Below are 27,329 nucleotides of genomic sequence, written 5' to 3' on the forward strand. Positions count from 1 at the left end.
AAATTAATGGTGTATTTTAGCGTCGGCTGCACCCAGCTAACGCCAACATGGCCATTCCTAATAAATCTTTTTTTCTAGATGCTGCTAGAGACTTCTGATTTGAATGGGGGTGGATTTGTTGGAGCCCTGACAGAAAGAGCATACTGGTGTGACCATGGTTATAGCTAGTCCTTGACATACAACCGTAATGAAACCTGCCCGTTATGGTCGTTATGTCTGGCCGATCACATGGCACACCCAATTTTACCACCTTTCTGTAAAATTCACTTAGCGTGACTTTGATGACAAGATTCACTTAAGACTGGTGGTTCACTTAGCACCGGTCTGAAGTGAGTGTCATCAAACACATGGCACGGTTGTTAAGTGAACCAATGGTTGGTTACTGACATGCTTTTTGCTAAAAACTGAAAGCGCCCATTTTCCGCAAAACCGTCATAAAGAGACAGTCTGGGACACTGCAAATGGCTGTCAATGTTTCTCAGTGCGCGAAGTTCAGTCAGGTGACCACGGAGAGGGCCCGACTGCCAGGACTTTTAATCCGGGTCATAATTCCTTTTTTTCAGGTCAGTCACCTAGCTTTGAATGGTTGCTAAGTGACGTGGCGGCACAGTGGGTTAGAATGCAGTATTGCAGGCTAACTCTGCCCACTGCCAGGAGTTCAATCCTGATCAGCTCAAGGTTGACTCGGCCTTCCATTTTTCCAAGGTGGGTAAAATGAGAACCCGGATTGTATGGGGGCAATAGGCCGACTCTGTAAAACCGCTTAAAAAGAGCGGTAAAGCCCTGTGAAGCAGTATAGAAGTCTAAGGGCTATTGCTATTAAGAGCCGTGGTGGTTAGAATGCAGCATTGCAGGGTTAACTTTGCCTACATTCTGGAGTTCTAGCCTTCCACCCTTTCGAGATGGGTAAAATGAGAACACGGATTGTTGGAGGCAATAAGCTGACATTGTAAGCCGCTCAGAGAAGGTTGCAAATAATTAGCTGTGATAAGCACTAGCTTTGCCAAACTCTGCGAGACTGCCAAAAGATAACAGACGAGAAATAATTTGCAATACAAAAATCTTCAAATACAAACTCAGGATACTGGAATGTCTATGAGGCTTCCAATGCTAGTGCTCAGTGACCAGTTGTAGGTCAAAGGATTCTATGGAAAAGATGACGGTTCTACATCCAAAAATGCCCAACAGTCCCAGAGGTCAGGGCGGAAACTCAGCAGATGTGGGCAGTGGCAACAAGGAGCAGAGCGCACAGCAGTTGCCAAACTCTGCGAGACTGCCAAAACATAACAGAACAGAAACCTTTGCACGAGAAATAATTTGCGATAAGCACAAGCTTTGCCAAACTGTGCGAGACAACAAAAGATAACAAAAATAATTCAAATACAAACTCAGGATACTGGAATGTCTGGAATGTCCAGGGCTGGGGTTTCAAAACGTCTTTGCCTTCTGCAAAGTACGTTCGTTTCACAGCTGCCTTTTATCTTCTTGAAGGAGGGGCCATTCCCTTGCAGCCTTACTCCCGAGTCGCCCGTGCTATTGTAGCTGCTCTTTCCTACGAGCAATCCTGCGCACATGCGCAATTGGCACAGGCTCCTCGGGAACCTCATCGCTGCTGCCAGCCCCCACAATCTCTGAGGGCAGCAGTTCACTCCCTAATGGTCCTGGCCCCTCATCTGAGTCCTTGCTCTCCTCAGCCATCCGCACCTGCTGCCAGCTAACCACAACACAGTGCCAGGGGGTGGAGCAACTGCAACAGTGGGCCCTCCACAACAATGTCACTTTCTCATGTGCTCCCCTGGGGAAAATTAATTGCCCACCCGTGATCTAAACCCACTGGCCTCACAGTTTAAGGACTGGCTTTATATTTTAGTTAGGCCATGCTGGGTTTTGTTGGTGTGTAACTTACAAACTGGGTGCCAACTTGTGATTTTAATATAGATTACATCTGTTATTTATTATTTTATTACAGAAATTTTAACTAGATATTGCGTGACAGTTTTTAACCTGCTCTGATCTTTTCACTCTTAGCAAAAACTGACTTGACTAAGTGGCAGTGACACCTTCACCTCCCCAAGCTGAGTGGCTGGTTGTGGTTCTCCTTTCCCAGCCCAAACCGCCCAGCGCCATCAAAGCGGAGGAAACAAAAGTGGAATCAAAACTTACAAAACTCTCCCGGACGTATTCCTCCAAGCCATTAATCAAACTGTAGGTGGCCATCTGAAAGAAACCCCAAAAAGAGAAGGCAAATCGTTAACCCGAGCAGCAGGTTAAAAGGCGGAGAAGGAACATCCGGAGACGGAAGAGAAGCTCATCTCACCCGGACGTTGCGGTCGGTGGGCTCCTGGCCGTGCAGGTACTCTTCCCGGAAGAAGCGGCTGAGCTGGGGCTGAATCCGCTGCAGGGGCTGGAACTGGCCGTGAAGCAGCATCACCATGTCAACCATGGAGAAGTTCTGGCAGATCAAAGACAGCAGGTCTCCAAAGAAGCCTGCAAAAGGAAGAGGAGCGAAAAAATAAAGAGGGGTGGGGGGAGAGACTCACCAGCCCCTCAAAGTCCTGGTCCAGACGAGCGGGACCATTAGGTAAAGGTAAACGTTCCCTTTGCACATACGCGCTAGTCGTTTCCGGCTCTAGGGGGCGGTGCTCATCTCTGTTACAAAGCCGAAAACAGCCAGCGCTGTCCGAAGACGTCTCCGTGGTCATGTGGCCGGCATGACAAAACAGCGAAGGCGCATGGGACGCTGTTCCCTTCCCACCAAAGTGGTCCCTATTTTTCTACTTGCATTTTTTTTAAACATACTTTCGAACTGCTAGGTTGGCAGGAGCTGGGACAAGGAACGGGAGCTCAGTCCCGTTACGTGGTGCTAGAGATTCGAACCGTCAAACTGCCGACCTTTCTGATCGACAAGCTCAGCGTCTTAGCCACTGAGCCACCCGGTCCCCTCGCATCCCCACTGTGGGATCATGACTGTTTTATAAAGCCTTAGTAAAACCACGCTTGGAATATCACATCCAGTTTGGGTCACCAACTTACCAAAAAGATGTTGCGACTTTGGGGGGGGAAATGTGCCAAGAAGAGCAACTAAGATGATTGAAAGGCCTGGAGACTAAAACATATGAAGAACAGTTGCAGGATTTGGGTTTGTCTAATCTAGTGAAAAGAAGGACTGGGGGGGGTGACACGATAGTAGAATTCCAGTATTTGAGGGTCTGCCACGAAGAAGAGGAGGGGGGTCAACTTATTCTCCAAAGCACCAGAGGGCAAGACAAGAAACAATGGATGGAAACTAATCAAGGAGAGAAGCAACCAAAAACTAAGGAGAAATTTCCTATCAGTGAGGAGAATTAACCAGTGGCACAGCTTTGCCTTTAGAAGTCGTTGATGCTTCATCACTGTAGTTTTTAAAAAGAGATTGTCTGAAACGGTATAGGGTCTCCTGCTTGAGCAGGGGGTTGGACTAGAAGACCTCCAAGGTCCCTTTTCCAGTTGTATTCTGATTAATTGACTGCTGGAAGACTTAACAGCAGGAGCACAGAGAATTTAATTGGGCAAAGGAAAGAAGGACTTTTCCGTCCAAGGAACATCCCCACAAGGAAAAGCAACAGGGGAATCTCTGGAAGAGCCAGTGAAGACAACAAGTAGCTAAAACGAGACTATTTTTTTAATTCCATGCCAGCCTCCAATGAGATTTTGGTGGATAAAAATTAACCCTACCCATTAACTCCTCATCTGCAATACAAAACATACCTTACATTGGAGCAAACCAAAGTCTCCGAATATTCAAAAATAAACCATTTCCTCCTTTTTCTTTTTTGCCTGCTCAACGTGGTTTTGAGAATGAGGCCACGGAGGAGAAAGAGAACAAAGAATACAGCAAGTCCCATCACCACAAAAGGGCCTGCATTTGAGTACAAGTGGCAAATCAAACCAAATCAACCTTTATTACTGACATAAGACCAGCGTAGGGAGGGCCGGGTGGAAGGATTTCAAAAGCAGAAAATAATGCAGAGAAAAAAAATGTCCATTTATTGTTTTTATCCTTTTTTTTTTTTTCCTTTAGACTTTTACATTATTTTAGCTTTTTATGTCATTTTTTTTTTTCCTGCTTTTAAATTTTCTTGTACCTATCCTCCTGATGCTGGCCTTTGACAGTACTAAAGATTGGTTTGATTTAAGTAGAAGTGGCAATTGGGCCACCACAAAATAAAATCAGCCCGTTTTCCTACGCTGGAATAAAATCACAGAATCACAAAGAAAGAAAAGGATCCGTTTCCAAATTGGGAAATCTGCCTCCGTTACATGACAACAAACCTCTCTTTAAAAAAAAATCCTTTCAGTGAAAGACCCATTAAGGTATGAGGAATTAAGAAGGCAAGGACAGGTAGTCTTCGACGTAGGACCACAATTGAGCCCAAAGTGGATGCTGCTAAGGGAGACATCGGTTAAGTGAGTTTTACTCCCATTTTACAGACCTCTCTTGCCACCGTCGTTAAGCGAATCATGGCCGTTGTTAAGTTAATTAGGTGGTTGCTAAACGAATCTGGTTTGCTGACTAAAGGTCTCAAGAGGGGAATCATGGGACCCTGGGACACTTCAACCATCGTAAATGTGAGGCAGTTGCCAATTTTGAGCACCTGACCAAAATGGGAATGCCCGCCAAGCTCAAAATGGCGGCCGGTCGCTTTTTCTCAGTGCTGCTGTAACTTTGAGCAGTCACTAAATGAACCATTGTTAAGTCGACGACAACCTGTCTTACGGGATTCAAAAAAGGCTGGCGACTCCTTAGGACCGGAAGTCACTTTTTCTCCCGGCTTGATCACTCCACCCCCCCCAACTGCTGGAGCAGCCGCGTACATAGGCCTTACCCAGCGCGCCTTCCGTGCCCGGCTCAAAGATGTTGCTGGTGCCGCTGAGGCGCTGAATGAAGTCGGCGATGCTCTCCATGCTGCCCTGCTGGGCGCTGAGGGAGCCCATCATCGAGGACAGCACCCCCTGGACCACGCTGGTGAAGAACTCGGGAGGCAAAGCGTCCGCTGAGGCGCCCCCACGGCCGCCGTGGCCACCGCTGCCCAGGCCGGCCGAGAAACCCTCCGGTCCTCCTTGTGGGGCCGAGGGGGGAGGGGGCGAAGGAGAGGCGGCCGGCTGCGGAGGAGGGGCCATCTGCTCAGGAGGGTTTGGGGGGCCTCCCCCCATCTGTGTCGCCTGGGAGGGAGGGGGGAAAAAAAGGAGGAAAAAAAGAGATGCTCGGAAAGAGCGCGAAGGATTTTGGAAGGTCTCAAGGCCCCGGCTTCTTTCAGTTCCAAAGGAGAGGAGAGGCCGAACGAGGAAGGAGCCTTGAAAGGCAGGTGGGGATCGGGAGAAATTTGGCATTCAGATTGCGAAGGATCCAACCAAGGATGGGACACCCATGGAGGGATTTCTCTCCTAAAGCTGGGATTCAGGCCCAGCATCTCCAGACCAATCATGATTTGAAGACAGGAAAACGGAACCGACACACACACACACACACAAACAGATTTGGGATGCCAAATGCAGGGGCATTGTGGCTTAGTCCTGGTTCAGGGACAGAGTGAATGAAAGACAGGAGAGAAAGTGAGAGGAGGGAGGAGGAGAGAGGGGAGGGAGAGAGAGAGAAGGGAGGAGGAGAGAAAGAGGGAAGGGAGGAGAGAGAGAGGGAGAAGGGGGGAGAAAGAGGGAAGGGAGGGGAGAGAGGAGAGAGGAAGAAGGGAGGGGGAGAGAGAAAGAGAGGGAGGGGAGAGGGAGGAAGAGGAAGAGAGAGAGGAAGGAGGGAGGGAGAGAAAGGAGAGGGAGGGAAGGGAGAGAGGAAAGAGGAAGGGGAGAAGAGGGGAAGGAGGGAAGAGGGGAGAGAGGAGAGAGAAAGAAGGGAGGGAGGGGGAGAAAGAGGGGAAGGAGAGGGGAGGGAAGGGAAAGGAGAGAAAGGAGGGAGAGAGAAAGGAGAGGAAAAGGAGAAGGAAGAGGAGAGAGAGAGAGGAGAGGAGAGAAAGAAGGGAAGGGAAGGGAAGGGAGAGAGGGAAAGGGGAGAGGAGAGAAAGAAGGGAAGGGAAGGGAAAGGAAGAGGGGGAGGGGAAGGGAAGGGAAGAGGGAGAGGAGAGGAGGAAGGGAAGGAAAGAGAAAGAGAGGCGGGGAGGGGAGGGGGGGGAGGGGAGGAAACTCACCTGAAGGAAGTCTGTCATGCCTTGCAGGAAAGCAGGCACGCCGGGCATAGCCACCGTGATGGTGGGAGACCCCATCCCGGCCACCCCGGCCATGCTGGAGCCCGCTGCCCCCAGGATGTTCCCCAGCAGTTGAGAGAACTGGAGTTCGGTGGCGGCTGCAGGACTCTGGCCCGAAGGGATGGGACCTCCCGGGGCCCCAGCTGAACTGCCCCCTGCAGCCGTCGTGGCCGTGTTGGTGGTGCCAGCGCTGGCTGAGGCTGTGGGAGGGGAGGCAGAGGTGCTGGTGCTGAACGTCGCTTGGCTGCTGGCGGAGGAAGAAGTCGACGAGGAAGTCCCGCCGCCCTGAGCTGCAAAGGCAAGAGAGAAGGGCCCGCTGCATCAAGCAAGAGAAGGTGATGGCGGATTGACGCCCGGTCCGCCATCGCACTTTCCAAAATCCCTCGCTTAACCCTAGCAATAGCGCTTAGCAATCGCACTTATGCCTTATATGCCGCTTCAGTGCTTTTACAGCCCTCTCTAAGCGATTGAGACAGTCCGCATATTTGCTCCCAAATATTTGGGTCCTCGTTTTACCCACCTTTGGAAGGATGGAAGGCGGAGTCAACCTTGAGCCGGTCAGGACTGAACTTCTGGCAGTGGGCAGAATTAGCCTGCAATACTACATTCTGACCACTGGGCCACTACGACTCCTAGGTGACTTTGTTGTCAATTCCCTTCCCTTTCCAAGGAAGACAATCAACCTGTTCTGACCCAGGCTTCATCAAACATAATTAATATCAGACTTGTTTTAAAAGCACAACCTATTTTATTGGAACGCTGGGAATTACTTACATTCCCAGCCAAAACTAATTATAAACAGTTCCCCAAGATAAGCACACACCTTTCAGTGCTGTGGAATATTGCCCAAAACAGAAGTCGGCAATTAATTAAAACAGAAACCCACCGAAGTACCAGAAAAAAACCAACCAGAGTACACAGAGCTTCAAGGAGGACTCAGAATCTATCGAACTACTTTGCTTCCTGCAAAGATTTCGTCATTGAGGTCTGACTTTTATCCCTTATGGGAGGGGCAATCAGCTCCCAGCCTTATTCCCGAGTCGCCCCTTCTGTTTCAGTTGCTCTTGCCTTCCAGCAGCTCTGCGCACACGCGCACTGGGAACAGGCTCCCCTGGGTCCTCTGCTTTGCTGTTGCCAGACTCCAAAGGCTCCGAAGGCAGCACCCCGCTCCCAGATGGTCCTGGCCCCGTCCCTGGATCAGACGCAGGACCCTCGTCCAAGTCCTTTCCAGTCTCCCTGACTGGTTCCCTTTCTTCCTCAGTGCCCAATTCTGCTGCCAGCTGCACCGGCTTCCGGCAAACCACAACACAACCACTAGTTCAGATATGAACCCTACAACTTCCTGTTCTTTTCCCCAATTCTCAATGTTCCCCCCCATTCAGAGTAAATTTCTAGGCCAAGAAAAAGCCACCCATTTTCGGCTCTGACCCAGGTGGCCTTCAACTTATGACGGTTCACTTAGTGATCGTTCAAAATTACAACACCGGGAAAAAAAAAAGGAACTGATGACCGTTTGTTTACACTTACAACCATCGCAGTAACCCCAGGACGGCGTGGATCAAAATCCAGACGCTTGGCAACTGACTCATATTTACGACAGTTGCCGTGTCCTGGATCCCATGATCCCCTTTTGTGACCTCCTGACCACCAAAGTCAGTGGGGATGCTAGAGTCATTTAACAACCGTTTTGTAACTTAAGAACTGCAGTGATTCACTTAACAGCTGTGGAAAGGAAAGCCGTAAAAATGGGGCAAAACTTACTCAGCAACAGCAATTTTGGCCTCTGTTGTGGTTTTTAAGTTGAGGAATACCCGTATTGCTACCCTCCCTTCCCTCCTTTTTTTGAAAATAAGTTTTAAATAAACCCACTCCTGCATCTCAACCTCCCGAGTCCCCACTCCGCAGTGACTTACCCACTATCACGGGCTGCATGAGAAGCTGTCCCACCAATCCGCTGATCATCTGGGCCAAGGAAGCATTGCCGCCCATGCCTGGGCCCTGCGTGGGAAGAAGGCCGTTTTGTCATGCCCCTGTCGGAGTCTGAATCCGAGGAGGACAGCTGGCAGGGAGTGGGAGTGTGGCTCCCTTGGCTGTGGAGGAAACCGGGGAAGGGCAAAGTCTGGCTGGGCAGAGCAGGGAAGAGGTAGAATAAGGGAGAGGGAGTTCAGAGGAAGACCCAGGCCCACCCCCTCTTCACCCTAGGGCATGCAGGGAGGAACGAAGAGAGCAACGTGGGTTGCATGGCTTATGGGGGAGGAAAGGGCCCTGATTCCCTTCATTAGCTGCAGCTGGGAAGAGAGTTTAAAAGAGATGCAGGCTGAGTGCGGCAGCTGCTGCGAGCAAACATGAGTTTTATCTTGTGTTGACTGTGGTTATGTGTGTTCCTGGCGTCCTCTCAACCATGTTAAGTTATTGCTGTGCTTTCACGACTGGAATTCTTGCTCCTGCCCTGCCGGATTAAATTACCTCAGTTTGGCTTGATTGGATTTATGGATACAGTTTTTGTTGACCACGTTTTGGACTTGATTCTCTGCAACCTAAGGCTGTTCCTGTGAGTTTTTTCTCCAGCCAGAAGATAACCAGGACATTGGGGGCAAAGTTGGAGCTAATAAAGGGACTCCTACTGATTATCTGACTGTGTTGCCTTTGTGCCACGCCCTGGGTCATCACACGTTTATTGCAAGAGGCGGAAAGCAATGCAGAGAAAAACTCCATTGCCCTCCTAGATCTCCCAACCCTCATTTCCTCACCCCTTGTCCTGCTGCCGGGGGAGGCCCCACGTGGGTGGGCCGCACAGAAGGAGGGGAAGGCCTGGCAATCACTACGCGGGCCGGGGCTGACGGGAAGCTGGGGACCTGCTGGCCTAGAACACAAAAAGAGAAAGAACGTGATATAAGATGGTTCATTTGGTGACCGTTCAAAGTTACAAAAGTGACTTACGATCATCTTAACAGTTGCGACCTTTGCAGCATTCCCCGTGATCATGCGATCCAAATTCAGACACTTGGCATCTGGTTCATACTTATGACCGCCGCTGTGTTCCGAGGTCACGTGATCCCCTTTTGCAACTTTCAGACAAGCAAAGCCAAATGGGGAGGCCAGATTCACTTAACAACCGGGCTAGTAACTTATCAACTGCAGGGATTCACTTAACAGAGGTAAGGAAGGTTGCAAAATGGGGCAAAACTCATTTAACAAACCTCTTGCTTAACAACAGAAATTTTGGGCTCAATTGTGGTCATAAGTGGAACACTACCTGTATTAGGATCAGGGTCTTGGCACCGCAAGATGGAGGCTTAAGCTCTCGGGGACCCGGCAACTCCTCCCTGTTCCCCATTCCAGGAAGAATACCCCCCTCACTACAAGCAGTCCTCAATCAAGTCCAAAATTTCTGTCGCTAAGCGAGACAGTTGTCAAGTGAGTTTTGCCCTTGGTTACGACCTTTCTTGCCACAGCTGTTAAAGTGAATTGCTGCAGTTGTTAAGTCACCAGGTTGCGAAGAGAATCTGGCTTCCCCATGGATCACAACACCCCGGGGACACTGCAACGGTCATAAATACGAGTCAGTTTGCCAAGCATCCGAATTTGGATCACGTGACCAGGGGGAGGCTGCAATGCTTGGAAGTAGGAATAACGGTCGTAAGTCACTTTTTTTTTCCCCCAGCGGTGTTGTAATTTTGAACTGTCACTCAATGAACTCTTGTGAAGTCAATCCTACCCAGTGGTAGCAGGATTTCCAAGATCGCAGCTTGGCTCTGCGGCCGAACTCAAGTCAAAATACGGCTAAATTCGGCCAAATTATTTTCTCTCACGGCCAAATTTTTTTATGCAATATAACATGAGGATATATTGTTTTTTGTTTTTTAACTGTTTTTAAATCATCAAATCATAAAAAATAGTCTTTATTCGACAGCGTGACGTGACATCATGGGAATTTCTGCGTTTCTTTACTCACATCCAGGCTAGGCAGCTCACTTCAAATAACCGCTACTACCGTTTGGAAAGCTCAGGGCCAAATGCAGCGATCCTGAGGAGGGGGGAGCTAGAGCATGAGGGTTATTAGGAGGATCCACCCCCACCCCCCGATTGAAAAAATATAATCACTAAATAAAACGACACAAAAATAGCTATTATATATATATATTGTATTGAAAACCGGTATTCGGCCAAAATTTCGATTTCACGGCCAAGAAACTTTCATACGGCCAAATTTCCGGCCAAATATATTTGGCCGGAGACATGATTTTTTTTCACGGCCAAACAGATTTCTATACAGCCAGATTTCTCAAATTTGGGCAGAAAAACGGCCAGATGGCAACCCTGAGTGGTAGGATTCAGCCGGTTCGCACTGGTTCGAGTGAACTGCTTGTTAAATTACCCCCATCTCCCTGGCTATCAAAGTGGATCCTGGCCATTGCGCTGCAACGGAGAAACGTACAACGGAGCGGCCAGAGCAAGGGAAGGTGAAGGCTACTTTCCCTCTTTCTTCTCCCTGCTCCTCCTCCTCCCCCACTTTGTGCTGGCCACTCCATTGCCTGTTTCTCCATTGCACTGCAGCACCCAGCATCCACTTTGATAGCAGTGTGTGTGTGTGTGTGTGTGTGTGTGTGTAATTTAACAACCGGTTCACCCAGAGTCAGGTTGGCCGTCACAGGAGGCTCGTCCTACGTGTGCAGCATAGCTGGAGGACTGGCCAGGCCTTCCACGATAGCCATCCTGACCCTGGGAAAACTGGTTAACTTATTTGAATCCCACCATTGTTACCTTATCTATGTGCTTCTTGGCTGGCTTACCTGTAGCTGCTGAGGCCGCAGCTGCCATGGCTTGTTGCGTTATCTGGTGGGCCATGGCCTGCATGAACTCCGGTGGGAGGCTGGGTAGGGGCATGTGGGCACCGCTGCCTGCAGAGAAGCAATAACAGAACCAGGAGACATCAACAGGGCCGGAAAATGGGGGGAAACCCCTCAGCCAGAGCGGTTGGCCTCCCCCCCTGGATCGGTGGGAGCCATTTTCCTTACCCATCCCTTGGGAGTGTCCGGTTGAACCGGCTGGCCCCATCGGTGGCATTCCGCCGGAACTGCCGCTGCCCAACTGGGAGCCGGAGTCTAAAGAGGGAGAAAAGGAAGTGGACCTCAAAAAGGAGAGGCCGCTCCACGTTGTAGATTGATTTCTCTCCCCTGTCCTCTTTCTCTGGATGGTCTGGATTTCATTTCAGGTCACATTTCCCCCTCCATTTTTTTTTTTTCTTAGCGTATGGCACGCGCTTCCCCCCTCCCCCCCAAATAACACGACTTTAATCAAAATCTAGCAAGCTGATCTTTTTTAAGATGCCGAGAAGTGAAAGGACAGAGCACCTCTCCTCCCCCCCGACCCATCCTGTAACAATACAGGTAGTCTTCGAGTGATGACCGCAATCGAGCAACCTAAATTTCTGTTGTGAAGTGAAACGTTGGTTAAGTTTGCCTTATTTTTGCCACCTTTCTTGCCATAGTTGTTAAGTGGATCCTTGCAGTCGAGAAATTGGCAACCATAGTTGTTAAGTGAATTGGGCTTCCCCATTGACTTTTTGTTTGCCAGGAGGTCGCAAAAAGAGGATCGCATCGCCTCAGGACACAGCAACGGTCGTAAGGATGAATCGGTTGGCAAGCACCTGAGTTTTGATCAGGTGACCTTGGGGATGCTACATAAGGTCGTAATTGTGAAAAACGGTCATCAGCCATGGTGGGATTCATTTTTTTTTACTACTGGTTCTGTGGGTGTGGCTTAGTGGGCGTGGCAGGGGAAGGATACTGTAAAATCTCCAGTCAAAGGTGGGATTTGCCGGTTCTCCGAACTGCTCAAAATTTCCACTACCGGTTCTCCAGAACTGGTCAGAACCTGCTGAATACCACGTCTGGTCATCAGTCCCTTTTTTCAGTGCCGTTGTAACTTTGAATGGTCACTAAATGAACTGTTGTAAGTCGGGGACTGCCTGTATAGCTTTGGTTCCACTTTTGGGGGTCGACTTAAATTATGGGACCACCATGTAGGAAAAAAATACTAAAATAACGCTTAACATTTTGACTGACTTATTTAATCTGACTGTGTTAAACACAATAAACAATTATTATATTTGGGTCCCATTTTTACTTCTGGGGATTTCAGCATTTTATCCCCATGCTACCCTCCCAACAACCTGTACACAAGTGGTACAGAATCCAGCCATAGACCCCCTTCAAGGGACTTGTTAGTTCAAAGAATACAAGGCAACACATAACCCTGACAGGGCAAGTCACTGTTATATAAACAGAGACCAAACGCCATTCCCTTCTAGCACTGATGACGTTACCTAGTTGGGTATTGAAACGTCTGCAAGAAAACCACCAAGCTCGGAGAGCCCCGAAAAAACCCCCGAGTTCAACCCTGAGCTACAAGTATTGGGTTTTTTTTTATGAGTATAACTTTCCAAAACAGCCCAAAACTCACCCTGTATATTCATGTGCATCATAACCACAGGCTCGACCGTCTGATGTGAAATGCGGATGACACGGGGGTGCCCTGTTTGGGAGGCCTGAGGCAGGATAGGGGTGACCCCCGGGGAGAGGGAAGGAGGCGAGCCTTCGGAGGGTTGGGTTGACTCCACGGGGCTGGAACTGCGAGGCTGGGCTGTGGGAGGGGCCTGGGCGGCAGCGGCGGCAGCAGAGCCTTCCAAGTTGGTCTGGACGGTGCGGCCACCGTTGCCCGTCATGGTGACGGTGGTTCCAACGTTAATCTGAAGCAAGAACATGGAGGAGGAGGAGAAGAAAGGGAGTTGTCTTCTGCATCCTCCCCTCTCGCTCCCTCGCGCTCTTCGCCCAGCCTCGGAAAGCCAGAGCTGTGGCCCAAGTCATTCCCGGGGTTTGAGGAAAGGTACCCCAACCTGGTTTCTTCCAGGCCGAGAGGCCTCACCTGGATGGGGATGGCAGCTTGCTGCAGGACCATGGGAGCTGTGTAATGGGACATCGGCCGCACCACATGGAGGTGGCGGGGGGCGTTGCAGGAGAGATTGCAGCGCAAGTCCGAGAGGGCTACAAAGGTGTTACCCAGAAGGCGCAGAGACTCCCCCACCAAGTTGATAATGCGTTGGTCCTCTTCGCGCCCTTCCGTCTGGCAAAAGAAAAGCAGGACGTTTGAATCAAATGAAGCGGGGGTGTTACCAAGCCTTTAAACAAAAAAAAAAAAAAAAATCACCCCAAAACCTCGCTAGGCCAGATCAAAGAACTATTGGGCCCAGAAAAGGAGCACGGAGCTCGGGTGGTTAGGATGCTGGGTTGGAGGCTAGCAAGCCCACGTTTGAGACCCAAGTGGGGCTGAGGGGGGTGAGCTCCCCGTCACTTGCTCCAGCTCCTTGATAGGGACATGAAAAGAACACACACACCCCACAATGGTTTCCCCCGGGCGACAGTGATGTCACCGGCTAATCCTTTCAACCCGGAAGCGCTTGAAATGGTGGCTCCGACACAAATGGGATGGCAGAACCGAGACTCTGGAAGCCAGAGCATGTACGTCGAAAGAATATTTTTAACGGTAAATCAAAGAGTTCGGATGTAAAAAGAAGACACCGACCCAATTTCAGATCCCAGCAAAGGCAGAAATAAGGGGCGAAAAAGTAGCTTCCCAGGTTAGAGGTCAACTTTCAGTTTTTTTGAGAACCAGACTTCTCTTACGTTGTTGTTGTAGTCGGCGGTGCCAGCAGTTCCCAGGACCTCCTCGTACCTCTGCAGGAAAGGCTGGAGTCTGCTTTCCAACCCACGAAGCTCGCCCAGAACCTCCACGTACTCTCCAGGGGACGGGTGGCTAGGGGAAGAGAGAAGGACCCTCACCGTCTCGCTCAGTGACTGCCCCTTGACTCCTCTGGGAAACAGCCAGTATCCCTGCAGCTCCTTGAGGTTACCCCTCTACCACTTTGGCACAGCCCACCTCGATGGTTCCCACCCACAGTTCCCTACCCACCCTGATCTGTTGGCACCAGGATGGTTTGAAAGGGGGGGAGGGCTCCTCGTAGCCCCCCCCCCCAAGAGAGCTCTTGACATCTCTTTGGTGGGCGGGGGCAGCCTTCTTACTTGGGGGCGGCTGCTTCGGCCCCGGGGGGTGGCTCACTCCCAGAGGGCGGCGTTTCCTCTGCTGGCGTGGGCTCCTGGGGAGGCTCCGATTCGGTGCCCGTCATCGGTTCCCTTTCGGTCGGGCTGGCAGATGGCATATCCTCGGGTCCCGCAGCGGCGTGGTCGCTGGTGTTACCCTGGAGAAAAAGGGGGGGACAGGTGATTTCCAGGGGCCTGGGAAGGAGTTTCCGGGCAGCGATTCTACATTCCTGCTTCGGGGTTAGAAATTGGCTCACCTCTAGTCGGTTCAGGATACCTTGAATGTCCCGTAACATATGCTGGGCCATAACAAGACGGACACGAGGTTCACTCTGTGAGGGGGAAGGAAATGCCTGTTATGAGAAGGCCCGAGGGGGCCTCTTTTCCCTGAATCAGAATTCCTCCTTCCTTGCAGATCCCTCCTTGGGTTAAAACCAACTCTTCCCATTTCTTGGATTTCCTTAAGGCCATGTCCAGGCCTTCCTGTCCTCCTCCCCGTGTTGAATCCCCTCAGCCCACACCCAACTTCCAAACCTGTGGGCACTTCCCACTTCCGTTTTGACTGCATGCTTTTCTACTTACTTGGCCCCTCGAGCCAAGGTTTGTTTCCTGTAGCCATGAAGGCTCTGCTTAAGCCCTCGGGCAGGAAGAACCCAAGGTGCTACTAAAACAAAACCTCTGTGTCGAGGGCAGAAGCCTCCAAACATGGCGACTTTTAAGACTTGTGGACTTCAACTCCCAGAATTCCTCAGACAGCTTCTGGGAGTTGAAGTCCACAAGTCTTAAAAGTTGCCACATTTGGGGACCCCCTGGTCTAACAGAAGAGGCAGACAGGGGAGATAAGATCATTAAAGTAAGGAGACGTCAAGCTTTCTATATCCCAGTTTGCCTCATCTCAGGTCCAGTGAAGTTCCTCCTTGAAGCTCTTTAGGATGCAGAGAAAAAAGACTTCTTTTCTTATCCCTGAAGAACTGCAAATATTTTCCACGTTGGGAGCCTTCCTAACTTTGGGTTCCTTTCTCTTAATTTCTCACGCTGAGATTCAGTCCTAGGTCCCTCTGGCTGATATCTGACTGGCCCTGTAAGTACATCAACTCTACGAGACATCTAGCCCAAGTAGGAACACTTCAGAGGAGCTGGACCAACAGCCCACTATCATGTCCACTCGCCATCGTGTCTGGAGGGAATTCAACAGAAGCTGCATCGGCAGGGCACCAACTTGGGGAAGGACTGGTATGAACAGTCCTCAACTCCTTTCTTTAAAAAAATGGGGGGAAAATGCGCTTCAATTTCTCTGCCGTTTTTTTTCCTAAGGAACACAGAAGATCTCCAATGCAAGATCCCGAATCTGGCACCTGTAGAGTACAATCCTCCAGAATGATGCCTACAGACACGATGGGGTAGAACTATCTTCTTCATAAAGTAGCAGCCACTGATCAAAATGGCCCCCGGGCAGAACATCTATGGAGATTTCTCAGTCATTCAGGACATGGTTGTCCCAAAGGTGTTTTTTTTTCAAGAGACAACTGGACTTTTCTGTTTTTGTTTTGTTTTCTTTTGAAGACGTTTCGCTTCTCTTCCAAGAAGCTTCCTCAGCTCTGACTGGATGGTGGATAAATCCTTCCATTCCCCACCATCCAGTCAGAGCTGAAGAAGCTTCTTGGAAAAAAAAAAACCAGAAAGTCCGTTGCCTCTTGGAAAAAAAAAAAAAAAGCATCTTTGGGACTCTGGAGAGAACGTTGGATTAGTTAAATTCAGGTGCTTTGGAGAATAGCTTGACTCCCTCTTCTTCATGGCAGGCCCTGAGATATTGGGAACACTGCTGTCATGTCACCCCTAGTCCTTCTTTTAATCAAACAAGACATAACCAATTTCTGCAACCATTCTGCCAGCCTTCAAGATCTTCTTCCTTTGCTTTGCTTCTTTCTGGCTGTCATGAGTAAGGTGGGGGGTGGAAGGGGGAAAAGTATGGGAAGTGAGCTGGAGGTGTTAATAACTAATGTTGTATAAACTGTGGAGGGTTCCTATTTCTTGCTTAGCTTTCTCTTCGCAACTGCAAACCTTTATCTGAGTAAGCCAAGGTCAACTAATCATAACCACCTGAAGATGTCCACATGATGAGGTTCACAACTTTTAATTGGAAGAACCGTTTGAACTACTGGGGGTGGGAACATTTCAATCCCTTGATATATGTGATGTACGTGCCTATTTCCCCAGATTCAGAATTCTCTCGTTGCTACCACTTAACTTCCAGTAAAAGATATCTTTTCTCTAATTACAAGAGTCTAAGTATTTCTTTCTTGGATTTTGAACGGAGCACCAGCTGACACATTCTTTCTGTGTTTTAGCCTTCAGCCCCCTAATCATCTTTGCTGTTTCTCTGCATTCTTTCCATCTTTTTTCCATTGTGGCGACCAAAACATTTCAATAAATAAACTTTGTGTTAGAAAAAAAAAAGGTGGGGGGAGCATTTCTAGAAGTCAAATAACAATCTAAGTGGCCTGTCAATCGATCGGATCTCCTTACATCATGCTACAGTCAAAGAGTCTTGGTTATGCCCACGTATTAAAATAAACCCATCAATGTTAACGTTAAATTCTGTCCTTCCCAACCCACTTGTACCTGAATAGGAGCCTGGTCCATATTTATATGAACGTCCACAGACGATCCATCGTTCTTTGGAAAGCAGGGAGTGAGAAATAGACAGAGAAAAAAATTAAAAGGACCAAAAAAAAAAAAAAACCACCAAGGTAGGTGTGCAGGAGAAAAGAACAAAACAGAGCCGAAAAGAAGGTAAACAAAAACAAAACAAAACCACAACCCAGCAGATCACATACCCACATCATCCAAGGTTGCTCCCCACCCAGCGTGGTAAGATTCTTGAAATTATACATCACTTGAAAAATAATGCTGAAAAATAATGCCATGACTCTCTGTATGTTGCAGAAAACATGATTTTCGATACACCGTTCAGATGTGAGCGTGCACTCTTGAGAACTTGTTTGTGCTCCTGTGAAGAAGTCATGGCTGTGGATTACCAGTCCAACAACTTCCCAAATCACATAGGTGCAGGAGTAAAAAGAAGCAACAATGAGCAATAATAATAACAAAAAAAGGAACAAATTGTGACTTCCAGCGAGGCCTCCTAGAATATTTTAGCCAATTTTTGTTTCTTTTTCTTTAAAAAAAAAATTCCACGCACACCACAAATGAATAATTAGAAACATGTTTCTGAAAAGATGGCGCAGAATTCTTAGGCTGAACTCTTAACATGAGGTAAATTGCACTCACTGATTTCAAAGAGGGGCTGAATTCCAAATTGGACACGCTCAGAAATGTAGATCCTCAAGCATGCAGCTCATACGCTAAACATCCCTAAATGTTTTATTATTCAAAGCATATTAACAAGGCTGTGTAATTTCAGGAAAGGCTCTCGCAATACCTGCTTTGCTTGCCATTCTGTAAAGTAAATATATGCCCTCTTCCCGAGAGAGAGAGAGAGAGGGAGGGAGGGAGGGAGGGAGAGAGAGAGAGAGAGAGAGATTGTTCCTGACCAGCCCCTGTAGGTACAGCTTCCACCCTCCAAGGGATTGTCATTCCTTGGTCTGGATAAATATAAGTAGTCCTCGGCTGACAAGAGTTCATTTATGAGCCGCGGTGGCGCAGTGGTTGGAATGCAGTACTGCAGGCTACTTCTGCTGATTGCCGACTGACTGCAATTTGGCAGTTCGAATCTCACCAGGCTCAAGGTGGACTCAGCCTTCCATCCTTCCAAGGTAGGTAAAATGAGGGCCCAGATTGTTGGGGGCAATAGGCTGATTGTCAAGAGTTCCAGCAAACCTCCACTCCAACCAATAACTCCGAGACAGACATCTTCTCAAAAGTTTATTTGGATAGTAAACTGGCACAGCTGGGGAATCCCGATTCTGACAGTTCCGGGCTTCCTTGCAATAAGTAAAAACTACAAATCCATCCCCTGCGCCCATCATCACATCACATGCCCCAATCACCACCCGTCCCAATTTGAGACTTCCTCTCACTTACGCGCCAAAATAACATGACCTTGAATTAGAAAAGGATTGTTATTATGTCTAACTACGTACACTCCAAGAAATTCCCCGCTCCCACTTTCCCAGACTCAAAATGTGGCAGTGTGGGAGCATCTGGTCTCAGTATGACTTCCAAAGCTGACCCCGACTCTGTAAACGGCTTAGAGAGGGCTGGAAAGCACTGGAATGTTGTATATAAGTCTAAATGCTATTGCTATTTAGTGACATTCGAAGTTACAACGGCACTGAAAACAATGACTTAGGATTGTTTTTCACACTTAGGACCGTTGCAGCCTCCCCAATGGCCGTGTGATTTACATTCAGATCAGTGGTGGGATTCAATTTTATTTTTTTACTACCGGTTCTGTGGGCGTGGTTTGGTGGGCGTGGCAGGGGAAGGATATTGTCAAATCTCCAGTCAGAGGTGGTATTTGGCGCTTCTCCGAACTACTAAAAATTTCCACTGCCGGTTCTCCAGAACTGGTTAGAACCTGCTGAATACCAACCTCTGACTCAAGATGCTTTGACAACTGACTCACGTTTATGACGGCGGCAGCGTCCCGGGATCATGCGATCCCCTTTTGCGAGCCTTCTCAGGAGCGAAGTTCAATGGGGGGGAACCCAGATTCACTTCACAACCACGCAACTCGTTTAACAACTGCAGCGGTGGTCAGGAGAAGCAAAGTCGTAAAACGGGGCAAAAATTCCAAATTCACCGAACAACCATTCCTCAGCCCAACGATCGATCGCTTCATCCAAATTCAGACGCTTGACAACTGACTCACATTTAGGACGGCGGCAGTGCCATCCTCTTTGGCAAACCTAACAACCAGCGAAGTCCACAGGGAAACCAGGTTGACTTCACACACACACACACACGATGTTACTAACTTAACAATTGCAACGATTCAAGCGCTTAACAACTGTGGCAATGAAATTTGTAAGATGGGGCAAAGACTCCCTTAACGAAATGCCTCGCGCTGAACCACAGAAACGTTGGGCTCAATGGCAGTCGTAAGCCGAGGACTACCTGTATTTGGTTTCAGATCTCCCATGCGACAGGAAGGAAGGCCCCATGTGCGTTTCAAACCCTCTTCCTCTCTGTCCGTATCACACAGAATAATCCCAAAGACAGGCAAAACAGAAGGGAAAGCCAGACTTCTGTTCTGGTTGTTACCACGTTGTTCACAACACACCCTTTCCAAGTCAGGAATGACATTTTTCAGGAACGGCTGACACTGACCCCACTCTGGGCAAAGGCAGAAGGGAGGAACCCAAAGCCACGTGAAGCACCCCACCGCCAGCTCCCCACTACCATGTAGTAGCGTACAAGCAAGTTCCCTTCTCGTTTTATTAACAGGAAGGGGAGAAAGCATTGGGGAGGGGGGGAGGGAGACCGAATACTTCCCCTCGCCCCACAGCGGGAGCAGCTCTCTGGCTAAAACTCACTTGTGTGGGCGGCTGTGGGTCCATAATGCTTACTGGTAAGTTGAAGGTTCCCACCATAACGTAACTGTTGGCGTTGCGGTCATGGACAGTGGAACCTGAGCCCCGGGGTCCCGTGTTGTTGTGAGGGGTGGAGGACAAGCCTGCTCCTGAAGGCCCCCCCGAGGGCGACTGGGTCTGGGGAGGTGCGCGTTCCACCAAGTGGATGACTTTGCCTCCAACATCTGCAAAAACAAGCGAACAAACAAACCGGGATACGTGATCAGATTTCCTTCTCATTCCAAGTCTGGCTGCCTTTGAAGCCTTGAATTATTAAAGAACCGGAAGTTTTTAAGAAGAGACTGGACAAGCATTTGTCTGAAATGCTAAAGGGTTTTCCTCCCTGAGCAGGGGGGGGTTGGACTAGAAGACCTCCAAGTTCCCTTCCAACTCTTTGCTATTCTGTTCTTGCCAGAGCTGCGGTGGCGCAGTGGTTAGAATGCAAGATTGCAGGCTATTTCGACTGGCTGCAATTTGACAGTTCAAATCTCACCAGGCTCAAAGCTGACTCGGCCGTCCATCCTTCCGAGGTCGGTAAAATGAGGTCACAGATTGTTGGGGGAGCAATAGGCAGACTGTAGAACTGCTTAGAGAGGGCTGTAAAGCACTGTGAAGCGGTATATAAGTCTAAGTGCTATTGCTATAGATCATTGAGAAGCATGACCAATACTGCTTCTTTCCCATAAGAAAAGTCCAGGCCTCAAGAATGACTTAATCGCTTGCCCGTTTTTCAGCTACTTCTTTTTTTTCTAGTAAGTTTTTTTAGTTAAAATTAGTGTGTGTGTGTGTGCATGTGTGTGTATGTGTGTGTGTGTGTGTATGTATGTATGTATATATATGTATGTATGTAAATGTATATGTATATGTATATGTATATATGTATATGTTGTGACTCAGAGGTTTGAACCTGCTCTGTCAGAAGACATAGGCTCGAGTGATGAGGAAGATCTGGCATTAAGGTTTGAGCCTGCCTTGTTGAATGACATAAATGGGAGTCAGGAGGAAGAGGAGGACTTGGCATTGGGGTTTGAACCTGCTTTGCTGGAAGTTTCGGAATCCTCATCCTCTCCAGGACCTTCCTCATTAGTTATACCTCAGGTGTCGGCAGATAAGCAGGAGAACGTGCCGGAGTCCTTGGATGAAGATCAAACCGAAGAATGTTGGTTTGATGCAAGGAACAGACGTAAGCAGAAATATCAAGCACAAACTGGAAGGAGACGTCGAATCAGGGACTGAGGAAAGAGACTGACATGCCCCTCAAAGAATATAAGGAGGTGTGTTAGCTTTGAATCCCTGTTAATTTGCGTCTGCAATTTGGACAAAGTATTCTGTTTGCCGTTCGTCTCTGATTTATAGTTCTGCTCGTTATCAGAATTTGCAGACAGCTTCTGGGAAATTTGCCAACGACAAATTCAGCCAAAGGAAAGTTAACTCTGTTGTTCCTGATATTGTCTGTTCGTGTTTTTTCTTTGGACATTTGGACTCTCACCTCGTGGCCACAGGTGAGACAGAACATGTATATATGTGTGTATATGTGTGTGTATATATGTATGTGTGTATATGTATATACCCGTATTTATCAGCGTATAACACTTTCCCCCCTGAAAATAGGGGGCAAATGATGTATGCGTGTTATACGCCGATATAATGTTAAGAAGCCTTCGGTGAATGCTGCTGGGATCGGGGATCAAGGACACAAATGAAAGAAGGGGAGGAGGAAGCAACCGAAGCCTGTCCTTCTCTCTGGGTCAGCTCTCTCAGTCGCTCTCTCGCTCCTCCACCAGCACAGGAAGAAACTGCTTCAAAGAAGCGGGGGAGAGCCTTTTTCCTGTCGCCGCAGCTTCCCTGGCGCCCGTTTCTCCCCACCCCACCCGTCCGCCCGCCCGCCCGCCCGCAGTGCTCCGTTCTGCCTGCCTGCCTGCCTGCCTTCGTTAATGGTTGAATCGGAACAGCTTCGGCTGAGTAAAAGAGGCGAATAGTTATTATTCTCAGCCGAAGCTGCTCCCAAACAACCAGAAACTAAGGCAGGCAGGCAGGTAGGCAGAATGGGACACTGTGGATTGAAGTCTTGTGCAGGGGTGGGAGTGGGGGTGAAACGGCGCTCGGAATAGCTGCGGCGACAGGAAAAGCCCCCGCTTCTTTGAAGCAGTTTCTTCCTTGGATGGTGGAGCAGCGAGAGAGCGAAGCCTCCTTCTCTTCTCTCTCCCCCCCGTCCTTGCAAAAATTTTCTGCTTGAAACCGGTCCCTGGTACAAAAAGGTTGGGGACCACTGATTTACCTTATAAGTGGTAATAATATTAATAAAAAAAAAGTTCTGAGCTACCCTTATTTTGCTTCAAAGTTTTTATTTAGAAATTTAATTTTTTTCTGAAATTTCCCTCTTAAAATGAAGATGCGTGTTATACGCCTGTGCGTGTTATACGCCGATAAATACGGTATGTATGTGTGTATGTATGTATATATATGTATGTATGTATATAAATGTATGTGTATGTATGTTTATCTGGATCTAAACATCTAAATAAGCCTGGATTTGTTCAGTGAATCATACTTAAAACTGTAGAACTTATCCATGTCTTGCAAATATGCTTATATATAGGAAAGTCCAAACTGCATCCTCCGGAAATTTAATGAAGCTGGGAGATTTCCCCACCAGCCATTCCTTTGCTCAAAACATATTCATCTTTAATTAGAACTCAAGTTGTACATAATACAGGTAGTTCTCGACTAACAACTCCTTTAGTGACCGTTTGAAGTTATAACGGCGCTGAAAAAAGTGACTTATGACCGTTTTTCACACTTATAACCATTGCAGCATCCCCATTGTCACGTGATCAAAATACTGCCATGTATTTATGGCAACTGGCAGCATCCCAGGGGTCATGCGATCACCTCTCATGAAGCACAATGACAAGCAAAATTAATGGAGAAGCCAGATTCACTTAACAACTGTGTTACTCACTTTAACAACTGCAGTGATCCACTTAACAACTATGGCAAGAAAGGCTGTAAAATGGAAAAAGAACTCACTTAACTAAATGTCTCACTTAAATTTTGGGCTCAATTGTGGTCGTTAAGTCAAGGACTACCTGGACACATTAATGTAATGTAATGTAATGTAATGTAATGTAATGTAATGTGTCATGCTCCTAGTGGAGACTGACTCTGAGGGAGAGGAGGAACAGCTGACAGGGAGTGGAAGTGTGGCTCCGGAGGTTGTGGAGGAGGCTGGGGAAGGGCAGAGGCCAGCTGAGCAGTCAGAGGAGGACCCAGGCCCATCCCCTCTCCATCCTAGGGCACGCAGGGAGGAGAGGATAAGGGAGAGACTGGTCTACTCAGGAGGACAGGGCCTTGATCCTCCTCATGGGCTGCAGGCGTGAGAACTGCCTAAGAGTTTGGACCTGCGTTCTGGCAAATGCTGAAAACAAAGCGTGTTTTATTTTGGTCTGAAGTTATCTTGGTTGGCGTCCTTCCAACCGACTGTGCCTTGTTATCTCCTTGAATTTGGTAAATACTTCTCCTGTTCCATTGTGGAAATTTCATCATTGTAGTTTGGGTTTTTTTATTCCACCTCTATCTGCTCATTAAATTCGGACTGTTTTGCTTTCTTTTGAAGACTATTTTTGAGTATGTTTTATCTCCAACTGAGTATTATTGAACAGTTGGAAGCATTAAAGAACGTTTATTTACGTTTTGGATTTTGTTACATTTGTGTTACACTCTGGGTCATCACTGTAATGTAATGTCATAAATAATGTAATATAATATACTGTATATTACTATTATTATGTTGTAATACATAATGTATGTAGATATAAGATGTACAAGACGTACATAGATTTCCAAACATGCATGCAAGTACATCTAGCAGGAAAACAATTGGTAAAGAAAGAGGCAACTACTTCATTTCCCAACCTGAATGTCTCAAGACCGATTCCAAACTTTCATTCCAACAATTTTGCACTCAACCCAGCGGTTATGAGTCTCTGCCAAAATAACTCAGGAGTGAGCACCTCGTGCAAAATATGAATTTCATTCTGGGCAGCCTTTATGGAAGCAAAATGCTAACATTTCGGGGGGGGGGAGCTTTTCCCAGTGTGAACTTGGCCGTACCCTGGGTCATAACCACCACCCCTGTCTCCCAACACCCCCCGCTCCCCCCGTTCACTTCAAACCCCCCCTCCCAACCTTCCCTTGGTTCCCGACTCACTGTATTCTTTCAATTTCTTGTCATCTTGTAGGACTCTCCCTTGATAGATGAGGCGCTGTTTTTCGGAGGGAATGTTGACTGAGCCCGCTATGTGCTCCTTGAACTCTTTCACGGTGATCTACGGAGCAAAAGGAAAACTGGTGGAAAAAAAAAACCACCCGGAGGAAACTCTCTTCCCGCTATTCCTTCACCAGAACCTGCCCTCTCTATGGCACCTGCCTAGGAAAGCCCGAACAATGAAGGAAGCTCCTCCATTCTGCAAAGGGGCTGTTAGGAATGTAAGTCACCTAAGAGTTGGGTTGGAAAATATATAAACCAGGATAGACATTTTAATACTGTCTCTTTAAGGAAATGCTAAAATTGTAATTGGGTGTGGTTCCTCAAACGGCCATAAGATGGAGCCAGAAACCTGGGTTGTTCTGTTGTTGCTGAGTGTTGCTGTTCCTCCTATTGACTGTTGCTGATCGTTGATGTAAGTCTGTTATTGAACTGTTTTTGATACTGGACTTTGTTATTTGGATTATCCCTGGACTGAAAACTGACTGCTTTAACTGTGAATGACTTGGACTGCTTGTTTGAACTTTGCTTAAAGGTTTATTGGAAGTAAAAACCTACATTTTACAATACAGTGTATCTGTGTGCTGTCTCTGTGTTATTCTTCTCCATTCTCACTACATCTCCCTGTGTGCGCTCATTCTCCTAACGGGGAATTACCTCACACTGGTTATGGGCCCAGGCCATACCAGGCTCAGATAACTGAGAGTTGGTGTGAATGCACAGTACTGTATATAGACAGCTGTTTACTGTTTAATTGTGGTTTACTGTCCTGGTAAAGATGGCACAAGACACTTCAACAAGTCTATCACTGATAACCCGGTTGGATGGAACAAACTGTGTTTCCTGGTCTATGAAGTGCAGTCTACTTCTGTGTAGAGAAGGGTTATGGAATGTAGTTCAAGACCCCTCCCCCCGGATGTAAATGCTTGGGATCCAGAAAATGGGGATGATGCCAAGAAGCTTGCTGACTTTAAACAGAACAACGAACGAGCTCTCTATATAATTAGACTAACACTGACTGACCAGCAGCTAATCCATATTCGTGGAGAAGAGTCTGCTGATAGGTGTGGGGAGAATTTGAAGAAGATTTATGTTCGTGACAGTGTAGGTGCACACATACATCTTACACGTAAACTGTTTAGAGCACGTCTTCTGAAAGGTGGAGATATGTTCGCTCATTTGAACTTCATGAAAAGAACTTTTCAAGAGCTACATGAAAAAAAACTGATACTTTCAGAGCTGCATCAAGTTTACGTCATTCTTTCCTCATTGGATGACCGTTATGATGATTATGTATCTTCACTGGAAGTCCTGCCCAGAGATAAACTGACATTGACCGACATAACCAGAAAGTTGTTAGAATAAGCAAGAAGACGACTGGATAGGGACCAACTGAGAAAGGAAAAACCACAAGAAGAGGATTTGTGTTCAACTGCCTATACTGTTAGGAAATGTTTTTCTTGTGGGGCTAGGGGACATACAGATAAATTCTGTAAGAAGGGAAAATGACAGAATACTGGTAATCACCAAAAGAATGTTAGTTTAGCTACGTCTAGCAATTCAACTGTAAACCATGATTTGTGGGTTGTTGATAGTGGAGCATCACAGTGCATTTCTAAAGATAGAAAGAGGTTTGTAAAGATGTCCACGAGTAAACAACATGTATCACTGGCAAATGGATGGAAGATTAAAGCGTCTGGTGAAGGTACTGCATATTGTTCTTGTGTAAATGAACATTTAACTATATTATATGTAGCTAAACTGAAATTTAATTTATTATCAGTAAGGGCTTTAGTTAATCTTGGTTATGTAGTAACCTTTAGGGGAGATAACTGTATAATAGAGAAAGAGGGTAAAAGTGTTACTGCTACTTTAGAGAATGATTTATATGTGGTACATGATGACCAGTTGAAGATGGCTAACTCGGTTTATAACAATGTTAAGCCACATGATGAATGTATACATTTACTACACAGACGTCTGGGGCACATTAATATACATATTTATCTATTATAAGTATTATATATACATATACATATATGTATATGTATATATATGTATAATAAATATACATATACATACATACATACAGATATATATATATGTATAATATACATACTTCATACATCGTACATACATATTTCCTGACTGCCCTCTTACCACAGAGCAGTGATGGCGAACCTTTTCCGCACCGAGTGCCAAAAAGGTCATGCAGAAATGTCGTGCGCGCATGTGCTCATCAGAGCCACGCTCCAGAAAAGCCAAACTTCTGGGTTCTAGCATGCATGCACGCCTGACGATCAGCTGGCCAGCACACATGCGCAGGCTGAGGCACTGCCACATGCGCAAAGGGATTGTGCTCCAGAAAAGCCAAACTTCTCAGTTCTGGCGCACAGGCGCAACCGACAATCAGCACTGGCACGCGGGCGAAGGACAGCTGTTTGTCGCCCACACATGCTCGCTAGAAACCCGGAAGACAAACAGGCAAGTCCGCGCACGCCAGGCGACATGGCTCTTCCCGTCCCACTTTGGGCAGGCGTGCCAGAAGTTTGCCATCACGGCCATAGGGTAACTCTGGGCAGCTTACACTTACAGCTAAGTTAAGACATCCAAAGTTAAAATCAAACTGCCTTGCTTAACAACAAAAACATGGAGGTAAATTGTGGTCGTAAGTCGAGGACCACTTGTGCTATCATTTCTTCCTAGAGGAATTAAATATTTAACCGCTGCTCTTTTCACACTTTGGCCTGCATTTGTTCTTCACACCAGTCCCTCCAGAATTCTTTTTTTTTTTTTTTTTTTCTTCCTGACCAACAAGTAGGCCCAGGGATCTTTTGCTCATAATCTGTTACCTTAGAGCAGGTAACTGAGTTCTGCAAAGCAGCACTGATAGATACACTGTTCAGATACCTCAGGCATAAAAGCAACAGCCCCATCCACTTTCCTGCTGTTATCCAAATTTAGGGGAATCTTACTTACCTCTCCTTCTACTGTGAATGTTCTTGTTTGAGAGTCCAAGGTTTTTATCATCACCTCGAGGTTCTCCACCTCCGCCATGGTTAACTAGATTTTTCTGTCAGAAACAAGAAAACTGGTAAATGTCTCTGGAGATTCTGTCATCCTGGTCACGGTTGTCCCAAAGGTGCTTTTTTCAAGAGCCAACTGGACTTTCTGGTTTTTCTTTGAAGACCTTCCA

At 47.5% G+C, this 27,329-nt stretch overlaps 1 protein-coding gene across 34 annotated transcripts in view; it reads right to left on the reverse strand.

Annotated features, from left to right (window-relative positions):
- Window positions 1-27,329, reverse strand: part of BAG6 (BAG cochaperone 6) — a 50,610-nt gene that overhangs the window by 13,456 nt on the left and 9,825 nt on the right. For 13 of the 34 annotated variants that reach the window (XM_087954272.1, XM_087954277.1, XM_087954274.1 and 10 more), the window contains 17 exons: window positions 27,113-27,206; window positions 24,077-24,194; window positions 19,831-20,051; window positions 16,955-17,008; window positions 14,590-14,664; window positions 14,315-14,490; window positions 13,919-14,048; window positions 13,161-13,358; window positions 12,699-12,984; window positions 11,252-11,338; window positions 11,027-11,134; window positions 8,984-9,096; window positions 8,147-8,231; window positions 6,177-6,523; window positions 4,866-5,202; window positions 2,318-2,487; window positions 2,164-2,217 (listed from right to left, as the gene is read on the reverse strand). In XM_087954272.1, coding sequence (XP_087810398.1) covers window positions 2,164-2,217; window positions 2,318-2,487; window positions 4,866-5,202; window positions 6,177-6,523; window positions 8,147-8,231; window positions 8,984-9,096; window positions 11,027-11,134; window positions 11,252-11,338; window positions 12,699-12,984; window positions 13,161-13,358; window positions 13,919-14,048; window positions 14,315-14,490; window positions 14,590-14,664; window positions 16,955-17,008; window positions 19,831-20,051; window positions 24,077-24,194; window positions 27,113-27,190 — 2,637 coding nt within the window. In that variant the 5' untranslated portion in view covers window positions 27,191-27,206. Of the gene's footprint in view, window positions 1-2,163; window positions 2,218-2,317; window positions 2,488-4,865; window positions 5,203-6,176; window positions 6,524-8,146; window positions 8,232-8,983; window positions 9,097-11,026; window positions 11,135-11,251; window positions 11,339-12,698; window positions 12,985-13,160; window positions 13,359-13,918; window positions 14,049-14,314; window positions 14,665-16,954; window positions 17,009-19,830; window positions 20,052-24,076; window positions 24,195-27,112; window positions 27,207-27,329 lie in introns of all 34 variants that reach the window. The other 21 variants (XM_087954287.1, XM_087954283.1, XM_087954286.1 and 18 more) reach the window with 4 other exon arrangements.

The sequence above is a fragment of the Notechis scutatus genome, chromosome 2 (genome assembly GCF_049901735.1).
Source record: "Notechis scutatus isolate UNSWTSFEM ecotype Mainland chromosome 2, rNotScu1.2, whole genome shotgun sequence".
NCBI classification, from domain to species: Eukaryota; Metazoa; Chordata; class Lepidosauria; order Squamata; family Elapidae; genus Notechis; species Notechis scutatus.